The sequence below is a fragment of the Glandiceps talaboti genome, chromosome 18 (assembly GCF_964340395.1).
Source record: "Glandiceps talaboti chromosome 18, keGlaTala1.1, whole genome shotgun sequence".
Lineage (NCBI taxonomy): Eukaryota > Metazoa > Hemichordata > Enteropneusta > Spengelidae > Glandiceps > Glandiceps talaboti.
This window is the reverse complement of record NC_135566.1, coordinates 19,450,698-19,462,611: the sequence shown is the minus strand read 5'-3', so window position 1 is coordinate 19,462,611 and position 11,914 is coordinate 19,450,698. Positions and strand designations below refer to the sequence as shown.

The 11,914-nt window shown below is 36.4% G+C and overlaps 1 protein-coding gene across 1 annotated transcript; it reads left to right on the top strand.

Moving 5' to 3' along the window:
- Positions 1-226: 226 nt before the first annotated feature.
- LOC144449800 (cystine/glutamate transporter-like) lies at positions 227-10,915 on the top strand. Its single transcript, XM_078140375.1, has 10 exons — positions 227-443; positions 1,471-1,596; positions 4,142-4,244; positions 5,619-5,663; positions 6,327-6,450; positions 6,864-6,970; positions 7,168-7,264; positions 8,051-8,197; positions 8,861-9,035; positions 10,011-10,915. Exons 1-10 carry the CDS (start codon positions 227-229, stop codon positions 10,076-10,078), a joined length of 1,209 nt encoding a protein of 402 aa, XP_077996501.1. The 3' UTR covers positions 10,079-10,915.
- Positions 10,916-11,914: the final 999 nt, after the last annotated feature.

Here is an 11,914-nt window from a genome sequence, read left to right as displayed (position 1 = left end):
AACTGACACATCCAGCGACAAAGATGTAGTGGTACTCAAACGACGAATGGGACTTTTAGAATGCACTACTATTCTTCTATCAACAATCATAGGAGCCGGCATTTTTGTATCACCGAAGGGAATTCTAGCCAACTCAGGGGGTGTCATCGGCGTAGCTCTGATCTTCTGGGTTGCCTGTGCTTTCATATCAATTTTGGGAGCCTTATGTTATGCCGAGTTGGGTGCGATGTTTGGCAAGTCCGGTGGTGACTATACCTTCCTTTTGGAAGGCTACGGACCATTCCTGGCTTTTTATCGTCTTTTTGCGTTCATTACTGTAATTCGGCCAGCGGCCATATCGATAATATCAACAGTATTTGGTACCTACATTGCAAATGCTTTTTTCACTGATGGCTGTGAAGCCCCTAGAGCTGCCGTGAAGATATTGGCGGCTCTTGTTATCTGTGAGTACTACTTCGACACTTTCTTTACGATCACTCTAGAGATGTAACCACAGGACACTTAGGCTTAGTTAGTTATGTTTACGAAAACAAACAAAATATATATATTAGTATATATATATATATATATATATATTAGTATATATATATGTTAGTATATATATATTTCATACGTGAGTGTCTAACTCAGGTAGTTATGTTTTCCGTTGCTTTCCATAGTATCTGTGTTATTGGTTTCTTCTCATCAGATGTACAGCCATTACAGATTGGAAGAACAGTTTTATGTTGTCTTTTTAAAGTTGATCACAGTTTCCGCATCCCCATTTCTTGCGAGACTTCACAATGTTCGCGATTTTTTTTTCTCGAATCCGTAAAAAAGGGTTAGTGTCGGCGTAAAAAACTAGGAATGTATTAATCTGAACTCGACAAAGTTTAATGGGAAATCAATATCACCTTCACATCACCATTTCAAAGCTTTTGAAGTGTGACAACATGCCATGTCCCGAAACTAGTAAAGACCCCCACTGTTAAATTCGACACTGTTTCGATTCCGCAGTGTGGGATATGGCATGCAAAATTATATTAATACATTCATATTTTTCTCTATGTTTTCAATATATCTATTGTGATCAGAAGTCTGTATTTGTAAGCAGCTGAACACGTCAGTATGGCACCAATCTGAGAGCGCATACTTTTGGTCCTAAAATTTCAAAAAGCAACGGCAGGAGGAGAGTCAACCCACCCCTTCCTCACCAGCCCACCCCCAATCGGTCCCTTTGCTATCTCGTTATATTAGTTTCCGTTTACTTCAACTATTTTTACCTTGAACTGACTATATAAAAAATACATATCCAACAGACGGCCATTCAAACATTGCATCAGTACAGGTTACAATGCCGGGAATGTCGTTATCAACCCTCCCCTTACACAAGGGATGACAACAGCGCCCACAACGGCTGATCTTTCAGTCTAAATCTATTATTTGTAACGAGAACGATGCTAGTATGATAACCTTCGTTTTATCACCTAGGGACATTTTGTTTCTGTCACTGTGCGAGTGTGTCATGGTCCATCAAGTTACAGAACTTCATATCAATCACCAAGGCTGTGGTGTTATTATTCATAGCAGGAACTGGTATCGTCATGTTGTGCTTAGGTAAGATATTAATACTATTCTATTTACGACTAAAACCTCAAAACCTGAAACAAAACTTTGTCTGGTTCTACCTTTGATCGTCTGGTTCAACATTTGATCGTCTGGTTCAACAAAAGTCTTACTATTAAACACTGCTCTATTTTATCAATCTGCTCGAAATGTATCTCTCTCTGTAAAATTACTTTCATTTCAAAACAAACAAATGAGCCTAGTACGTATCACACATCTCTCTGATGACTGCAATGTTGTTGTTTGCATCGCACCCTTAACTTTATCATCCAATCAGGCTACGCGATTGCTCTGTATACTAGTACATGTAATTCTGTATTGTTTACTATTAGTGTATCACTCAAAGTCAGATTCAAACTAATAGCCTTCAGCTGACAAAAATAAATGTGTCCTTGTTTTGCTTACTATGTAAGTTTAGTTTATTGCAAATATGATAAGGCCTTAGCCCATCGCACAACAAAATATACAAAACAAGATACAGAGAGTGAAAGAGTTACAGAGTGGCTACGAATTCTTGACGGCATTTAAAAGACTTATGTATAAATAGTGCTAGTTTAAATTGAACAATATTATTCTTACAAGACAGTAAGAAAAAACATTTCTCTCTAGTTGGAAAGTTACTATATTTGTCGGGAATGAGTGCATGTCTAAATATGTCATATAAAGGGCAAAATAAGAGAAAATGACACTCATTTTCAACAATATACACACCACGCCCTTCACAGTATGGGCAAAATCTAAGATGAGCGGGAATTGGGGGTTTATAATGTCGACCAGCTTCAATTGCAAGCTGGTGACTAGAACAACGAAATTTGGCCAAATCAAACTTAAATTTTGGAATAGTAATACATGAAAGGTACAATTCCGGTTTTGCTTACTATACTCCTTTAAAAGTACACAGATGTTCATAATATTCTTTGTTGTTCTAGTTTAAGCAAACATTGCACACTCTTTGCCAGTAATTTTCATACCTATAGCATATTAGTTATTCATATGTTTACGATTTACACGACCGTCCGTCTGTAGTCTCCGCACTTTTATCGCTCTGTGGTTAAAGTTTTGACGATTACCAAGTGACACGAAACGTACAGTTCAAAAACTTGTGACAATGGGAGTACAAAACGATGGTATTTTGTTCACTTTACACTAAATTTGACATTCGAAATGCTGGATTTCTGGTTATCTGTGGGGGTTGGTTTACAAGGGAAATTGGAGTGACCAAAATGTGATACAACAAGCAAAGAAATAACGGCTAAGGCCAAAAAAGTTTGCCCAGCCCATGCAGTCTGCATATCCAAGGGGAAACACTAAAATAACCATATACCATATGTCTATGAAATAACCCTCCCTACTTCAGTGAAGACAACTGCAGAGCCAGTCATGAACAAGTAAATGACATCTGCCTGACACACACGCTTGATCTAAAGTGTACTAAATAAAAAGAACAGTAACTGTCATAAATAGTAGTTTGAGTGACAGGTTAAAAAGAAAATAAAAAAATTCACGTCGTCACAACACTTTAGATCCTGACCAGAAACAATTCTTGGCCTGACTTCTTGGCCTAATGGTGAAAAATACGCCTGCACATTGCAGCGCTCTCGACCAATCAGAATGCGAGATTGTGCTAGGTGATGTATTAACCATTTTAGTTTGTGTATATCTTAGTTGGTAACAGGACAACTGACCCCCGGGACAATTGCCCCCGAAGGACAACTGCCCCCCGGACACCTGCCCCCGAAGGACAACTGCCCCCGGACAATTGCCCCCCCCCCCCCCGGGACTATTGCCCCCGAAGGACAACTGCCCCCCGAACAACTGTCCCCCGAAGGACAACTGTCCCCCCCCCCGGACTACTGCCCCTGAACGATTAAAAAGCTAGTATTACAGATGTATGGGTTTGTCATTCATTAAAATGTCACCGTCGGCAACTTACCGCCGCAATTTGCATATATCATACTCACTCTACATTCACATATTTTACTCTATTGTTATCTGTGATAATTGTTATAAAAGTCGGTATGATGCTTTAACTTACTGCCGTAATTCATATAATTTATATGCACGTTCTACTCTATTGTCATCTGTGATAATTGTTACGACAATTATAAAAGTTTAACTTACCGTGGTAATTCACACACTTTTTGATTTTTCACACCTAAATGATATATATTGCTTGCCAGTCACCAACATAGTCAGATAAACCGAGCCGAGTCACCATTTACTGTCACCAAAGTGACAGGGCAGTTGTCCTTCGGGGGCAGTTGTCCGGGGGGCAATTGTCCGGGGGGCAGTTGTCCTTCGGGGGCAATTGTCCGGGGGGCAGTTGTCCTTCGGGGGCAATTGTCCGGGGGCAATTGTCCGGGGGGCAGTTGTCCAGGGGGCAGTTTTCCTAGAATCATCTTAGTTATGTTGACTTGCCACAGTCATACATTACCAAACTTGATGAAATTTTGACCCAACAGCCAGGAGTCTTGTAGAAGATTTTTTATTGACAAAATATGCCACCGACTTTCTTCTTTTTGTGTATTTTTATCAGGACATACGGATAATTTTAAGAACAGTTTTGAAGGTGTCGATGATATCGATCCCAAAAGAGCACCATTTGCACTGTTTGCAGGACTCTTTGCCTATGGAGGATGGTTAGTATTAGATTTACTTTATTTCACAGTCTCGCTTTTATTTTCGCTGACAAAAAAAAACAACTACAAAGAGGCCTGTCGGTGGTAAAACTGTCCCAAAGCACTCTAATCATTATTATAATATTCAGATTAAACAGTTCATTAGTTATATTGTGGCTTTGACATGTTTGCTCAGACTAGAGGTATTTTGATCAGTTCATCAGTTATGCAGTTACTACGGTCACTGCCACATATGACCTAGAAATATCTTCGTCAGTTCATCACTTATGCAGTTACTATGGTCTCTGTCACATATGACCTAGAAATATCTTCGTCAGTGCACAAGTTATGCAGTTACTATGGCCATTGTTATTGATGCTCCAGACTAGGTTTTGTCAATATTCTGTAATGTTCTGATTATGTGAGGGCGCCAGTCACATATTACAGACCCTTCAGTCGCGTGGTTGCTGTAGAGTAGTTATGGTTTAGATTTTCTTATATGGTAATAAGATAGTGTGTACATATACATTATTATTGTATAAGTACTACCAAGGATAACACAAGAAAGCAGTCACGATTTATATTAGGTATATCACCACCCTGCTTAGTTACCGAATATTAGGGATTAACATTCTTAATTTTTTGTGAACTCAGTGTTTATAAATCGGATTTCTTACCTAGAGCCTCGCAGAACCTTCAGTCCTTGAAATGAACACAAATCACTCTTTAGGACTGGAATAGCATACACACATCATATTCTCTCAGGAATATGAACATTCTCGTCGAATATGAGAACAATTATGTTCAAATATGTTTGACTTAAAATTACATTTTGACCTGGTAAGTAGTTCCAATGATGACTAAAGTAAGCTTGATATCATTCTCACTGCCAATATAACTCACTCTCTGTTATCTTGATGGTCAATATAACCCACTCTCTGTTATCTTTGATGGCTAATATAACTCACTCTCTGTTATCCTGATGGTCAATATAACTCACTCTCTGTTATCTTGATGGTCAATATAACTCACTCTCTGTTATCTTGATGGTCAATATAACCCACTCTCTGTTATCTTGATGGCTAATATAACTCACTCTCTGTTGTCTTGATAGCTAATATAACTCTGTTATCTTGATGGCCAATATAACTCGCTCTCTGTTATCTTGATGGCCAGTATAACTCACGCTCTCTTATCTTGATGGTCAATCTCTCCTGTAAATGAGCGCTATATAAAAAAGGTCTATAACACCTGAAGATGAAGAAGTACTGTATGGTCCACATAACACTCTGGGTAGATAAGGAGAAAGAACCCCTTATTATTTTATTATTTTATGGTTACAGGTGTTATCACCTTACATTAATACTTGTGGTGAACTTTTTTTGCTCACTACAGGCAATTTATAGTGGAGGTCACCGAAGAAATAATCAAACCTGCAAGGTAAGGTCATGACCTTGAACTTCGTGGCCAAATTTCACAAGTAATCCATTTCTTGTAATAATTTTAGACTGAAGTCATTTTCCTTTTTTCAGTTACGAGATCTAGATTATGTAACATGTTACAACATTTTTACAACAAACACAAGTTGTTTAAATAACTGTCATGTCGGGCACTTTTGTTCTCCATTCTCCTTTCGGCGACCTTGACCTTGTTTTGCATATATATATATATATAGTTTTGGTAGTACTGGAACTCTTTCGTGGTTGTTACTCGGAGTTTCACGCATAGTGCGATCATCAGACAATTCTGATGATCGCACTATGCGTGAAACTCCGAGTAACAACCAAAAAAGAGTTCCAGTACTACCAAAACTATTACGCTCTGCCACTGCGGTATAGAGCACTGTCTTAGCAGATTGATACTCACCAAGTTATATATATATATATATATATATATATATATATATATATATATATATATATATATATATATATATATATATATATATATATATATATATATATATATATATATATATATATATATATAAGAATGATAATTGTGCTACACTCAGACTTTATTATAGTCATTTACTGAACTATCAAACAACAATACACGAAAGATACCAAAAAATATTACTTCACAGAACCTTTCTTTTTGTAGGAATGTGCTATTGTCCGTTATCATTTCATTCACATTGATAACTGTCCTATATATTGGGACAAACGTGGCATATTTTACAGTTTTAACACCACAAGAATTATTATCATCACCTGCAGTTGCGATAGTAAGTCTTGATTCATTGTAAGCTTCTTCTGTAGGATATAAATTGCCTCCCGCCACTGCCCGTGTAGATACCTAGTCTCATTATGCATTATTTGGTACCCCTCACTATCTAGTACTTGGTGACCCCGGGACCATGAATGTTCTGCCACTGCACTGAGATACAAATTAATGCAATTGTGCGTGTGTGTGTATGTATGTATGTATGTATGTATGTATGTATGTATGTATGTATGTATGTATGTATGTATGTATGTATACTTAGTGTTTATATATATACACATAACTTAATAAAAACTTTACAGCTTGTAGACAAAAAATTTGTATCAATCACCTTGTACATTTTTGTTTTTGTTTTTATCAACTCCAGTATAGCCATCTCAACATTTTCCAATTTCTACATTTATCACTGTTTAGAGTTTTGGTACTAAAGTATTTGGTCCATCTATGGCATGGTTGATGTCATTTTTTGTTGCCCTGTCATGTGCTGGTTCTTTACTGGTTTCAACGCTAACTAATTCCAGGTAAATTACCACGGTCTTCCTGCCTTTGTTCCTGTCTGTCTGTCTGTATGTATGTCTGTCTGTCTGTCTGTCTGTCTGTCTGTCTGTCTGTCTGTCTGTCTGTCCCCATATACGATTACTTGAAATCTGTTTATGTTTATCGTGATAAATATTCCAAGACTAAATTGTTTGGGGTTTTTTTGTTGTGTTTGTTATAGGATGATATTTGTAAGTGCCAGAGAGGGCTATTTCCCAAGCATACTTGCCATGATAAATCCTGAGAGGTTGACACCAATGCCAGCGATTATCTCTTTGGTAGGTGTTTAAATCATAGACGTTGAAGAGCAAAGTCCATGAAAAAAAAAACTCTACCCATGATTCTACAGCACATGCGCAATGAAAAACAGCCATGCCCAGATCAACTTCAGTGGCCACCTTGGCAATATACCCGTTACCTTAGTGACGACATCTGTAGAGATATGTTTACTTTATAATGTGCTTGGTGCTGTACTAGCTAGCGGCAAAGTATTGTCACAGAGCAAGTCATCTGCTAGGTCAGCGTTGCATGATCTAATACAATGACACTTACTTCACTGTATAAGTTGTTTTTGTGGTTGTACCTTTTGAACAGGTTTATCTTTTTATTTGAATGTTTGTCTTTTATGGTGGGATTTCTTATAATCTGGATTATCCTGTCCTTAATTTTGCATTGTAAATCTTTTCTGACCACTAGCTTCTTGGATAAAGACACTGTGCACATTATTACTCTGTCGTTTTTATTATTATTATTATTATTATTATGGATAATTATCACGGCTCCTGGCCACTCCTCACTGTTGGTAACTTTCTTGAATATAACGGCACATACCGAAAGGTAAACCTGGTTCTTTTTCGACGTCTAAAGAATCTATGCATATTGCAACTGATAGCACGACTTTCACATGTTTGCAACCCCTCTAGTATAGCAAGACAAACACACCAGTTATGAATAACCAAACCTCACATTTAAAAATGACTATGCTAATTGATCCACCTATTCCAACTATGAATTATGTTGTCAAGAATTTATATATTAGAATGTTCTTCTTCAAATATTTCCAGATAATATTTGCATCAGTATACCTAACCTTTGATGTTGATAAGTTACTTGGATTCTTCATGCCAATTAATTGGTTGCTATATGCCATTGTATGTTCTATTATTCCATATTATCGGTGGAAGAAACCAAACATGAAACGTCCTGTCAAGGTAATATCTCCATCACCATCATATCATCATCATCATCGTCATCATCACCACCACCACCATCACCACCATCATCATCATCATCATCATCATCACCATCACTACCATCATCATCATCATCATCATCATCATCATCATCATCATCATCATCATCATCATCATCATCATCATCATCATCATCATCATCATCATCCTTGTCTTCACTACCACTACCATCATCATCATCATCATCATCATCATCATCATCATCATCACTATCACCATCATCATCATCATCATCATCATCATCATCATCGTCATCATCATCATCATCATCCTTGTCTTCACTACCACTATCATCATCATCATCATCGCCATCCCCATCATCATAATCACCACCACCACCATCATCACGGCATCAGCACCACCACGACCACAACAAACAACAACAACAACAACAACAACAACAACAACAACACAATTATGTAAAAAAAGTAGAGTCAACTCCAACCACTTTGGTAACAACTTCATTGCTTACCACTCAGCCACGTTCCGTACTCGTATTCATTACAAAGTTTGCATGTTGTTAGTACAGTTTAACTGAACTTAAAAACAAAAACACACAGTAAACTTTTATAATTTGATTTTTTGTCATTCTTATTACTGTTTCTTTCCTCTTGTCACCAGTTTCCAATTTTGGTGCCCATCATTTTCATTCTGGTTTGCCTGTATATGGTTATTCTCGCCATCTACGCCGATCCTTTGAATAGTGGTCTTGGTTTCCTTATTACTTTGTGTAGTATTCCCGTTTATCTGTTCTTTATTTGGAAAAACAAACCACACTGGATGGTGTCACTGAATGGTAAGATTGACTATGTATGTATGTATGTATGTATGTATGTATGTATGTATGTATGTATGTATGTGTGTGTGTGTGTATGTATGTATGTATGTATGTATGTATGTATGTATGTGTGTATGTATGTATGTATGTGTGTATGTATGTATGTATGTATGTATGTATGTATGTGTGTATGTGTGTGTGTGTATGTATGTATGTATATATGTATGTATGTATGTATGTATGTATGTATGTGTGTATACGTATGTATGTATGTATGTAGGTATGTATGTATGTGTCTGTGTTTGTGTCTGTCTGCCTGTGCACGTGTATGTCTGTGCCTGTGTATGTGCCTTTGTCTGTGTCTGTGTTTGTGTCTGTGTCTGTGTCTGTGTCTGTTATACATGAAGAAGGTAATTATGATGTATTTTATAATAACACTCCCAAATATTAGCCTTCTTTTATCACCAACGCACATACTCTGCCCAAGTACCCCGGTGGTGGCAGTCCCGGATGGGTGCGGTACCCATGCATATCTACCCCTTTTCCCGGAATATTTCAATGAAAAATACTCCCTTTTTATAGTGAATCTGGGAGAAAATCACTGCAAACAAGACCCCCTTATTTCCGAAATCCGGAGAGAGAGAGAGAGAGAGAGAGAGAGAGAGAGAGAGAGAGAGAGAGAGAGAGAGAGAGAGAGAGAGAGAGAGAGAGAGAGAGAGAGAGAGAGAGAGAGAGAGAGAGAGAGAGAGAGAGAGAGTAGAAAAAGAACATTCTGCCCCTATTCTCGGAGGGTGATCTGAAAAAGTACCCCTTTTTACGATTCCACGGACCTAGATTGCCGACGAAAAGCACCCTCCTTTCCGTGAAATTTCTAACAAGCATGCGTACCCGCTTCGTCTGGGACTGCCACCACCGGGCAAAGAATACGTTTATTTACCCTTTCTAGACTAGTCGTTTTTATATGGCATGTAATTTTACTTTTGTGTCTTTCAGAATCAGCCACTACGTTTCTTCAAAAAATGATGGTCGTTGTTCCTCAGGAAAAACCCACATGGGAATAGTTTCAATTTGAAAATCATTGAAGATTGTCTGAAACTTGTCACTTCGCTTCTCCCGGCTGACATCGTCGTTAAATCATATGACCCTCTTACGGCAACATCGACGGTGTGTCTATGGATCGTGGGCAGACGAATGTTTTGGCCTGCGAGAATAACATTTGAGAAATATCAATTAACCCTATTTAATTACTTAGATTGGCATTTCCCTGTTTACAAGTACCAACGGACAGATGCAACAGAATGGTAACTTTATACAGTAGTATGCAACTAAATCCAATAACTGATATTCTTCTGGTAATTATTATTCAAGTCAAAACTTAGTATAGACAGGTACATATTTTAACTTGAATGAATGGTTTGGGTCGAAAAGTATTTTGTTGACAAATTGTGCACTCTTCAACTATTACGTATGACGTTCATGGTTATTTAATATGTGGATGATTTATAATAAATGGCTTAAAAACCCAACAAGCACATATTTTTAGTCATTAAAGGGGCTCAAACTGAGTTTATATGTTTTTTTTAGAATGTATTGTTTTCCCTACATATTAAAAGGTACTCACGGTATATTCTACTTTCTGATGTGTATACTTAACCATCACTAGGAACTGACTGAATTCAAACCTGATATTGAGATATAACTTATAAAGGATCCGATGACGTAATTTGTTATACGTATCAAAAAATGTACAAGAACTCCCTACTATGCAATCAACAGTTTTAACAATGCCAGGACATAAATTGTAATGTCACATAGAAGGAATGCATTGACATAAACATTATACTAGAATAGTTTTTTCGAAGCATTTTATAAGTACTTTCACGTAAGTGAAAACACTTATGAACTCAGCTTGTGACACATTAATTGGGATTTATGGTAATTTTTCATTAAAAAATATATGCTTCTGTATAAAAAATATTTTTGGAGTATAGCAATTATGCAGTCATTAAAAATTATAAAGAAAGCTCATACAATTGTTAATTAAAGTTGTTTTGAAATAATTTGAAATTGAATAATTTCCTTTCGCTGTTAGAGGGCCTAGGGTGGGGAGAATTTAGAAAACATTTTTTCATCTGTTGGGTGCGCGTGATGAAACGTTTATTAATCACAATTCTGTGCCTATAGATAACTTATCATAATTCTGTGTCTATAGATAACTTACCATAATTATGTGTCTATAGATAACTTACCATAATTCTGTGTCTATAGATAACTTATCATAATTTTATGTCTATAGATAACTTACAATAATTATGTGTCTAAAAATAACTTACCATAATTCTGTGTCTATAGATAACATCATAATTCTGTGTCTATAGATAACTTATCATAATTTTATGTCTATAGATAACTTACCATAATTCTGTGTCTATAGATAACTTACCGTAATTCTGTGTCTATAGATAACTTATCATAATTCTGTGTCTATAGATAACTTATAATAATTTTATGTCTATAGATAACTTACCATAATTCTGTGTCTATAGATAACTTATCATAATTCTATGTCTATAGATAACTTACCATAATTCTGTGCCTATAGATAACTTATCATAATTCTGTGTCTATAGATAACTTACCATAATTATGTGTCTATAGATAACTTACCATAATTCTGTGTCTATAGATAACTTATCATAATTTTATGTCTATAGATAACTTACAATAATTATGTGTCTAAAAATAACTTACCATAATTCTGTGTCTATAGATAACATCATAATTCTGTGTCTATAGATAACTTATCATAATTTTATGTCTATAGATAACTTACCATAATTCTGTGTCTATAGATAACTTACCGTAATTCTGTGTCTATAGATAACTTATCATAATTC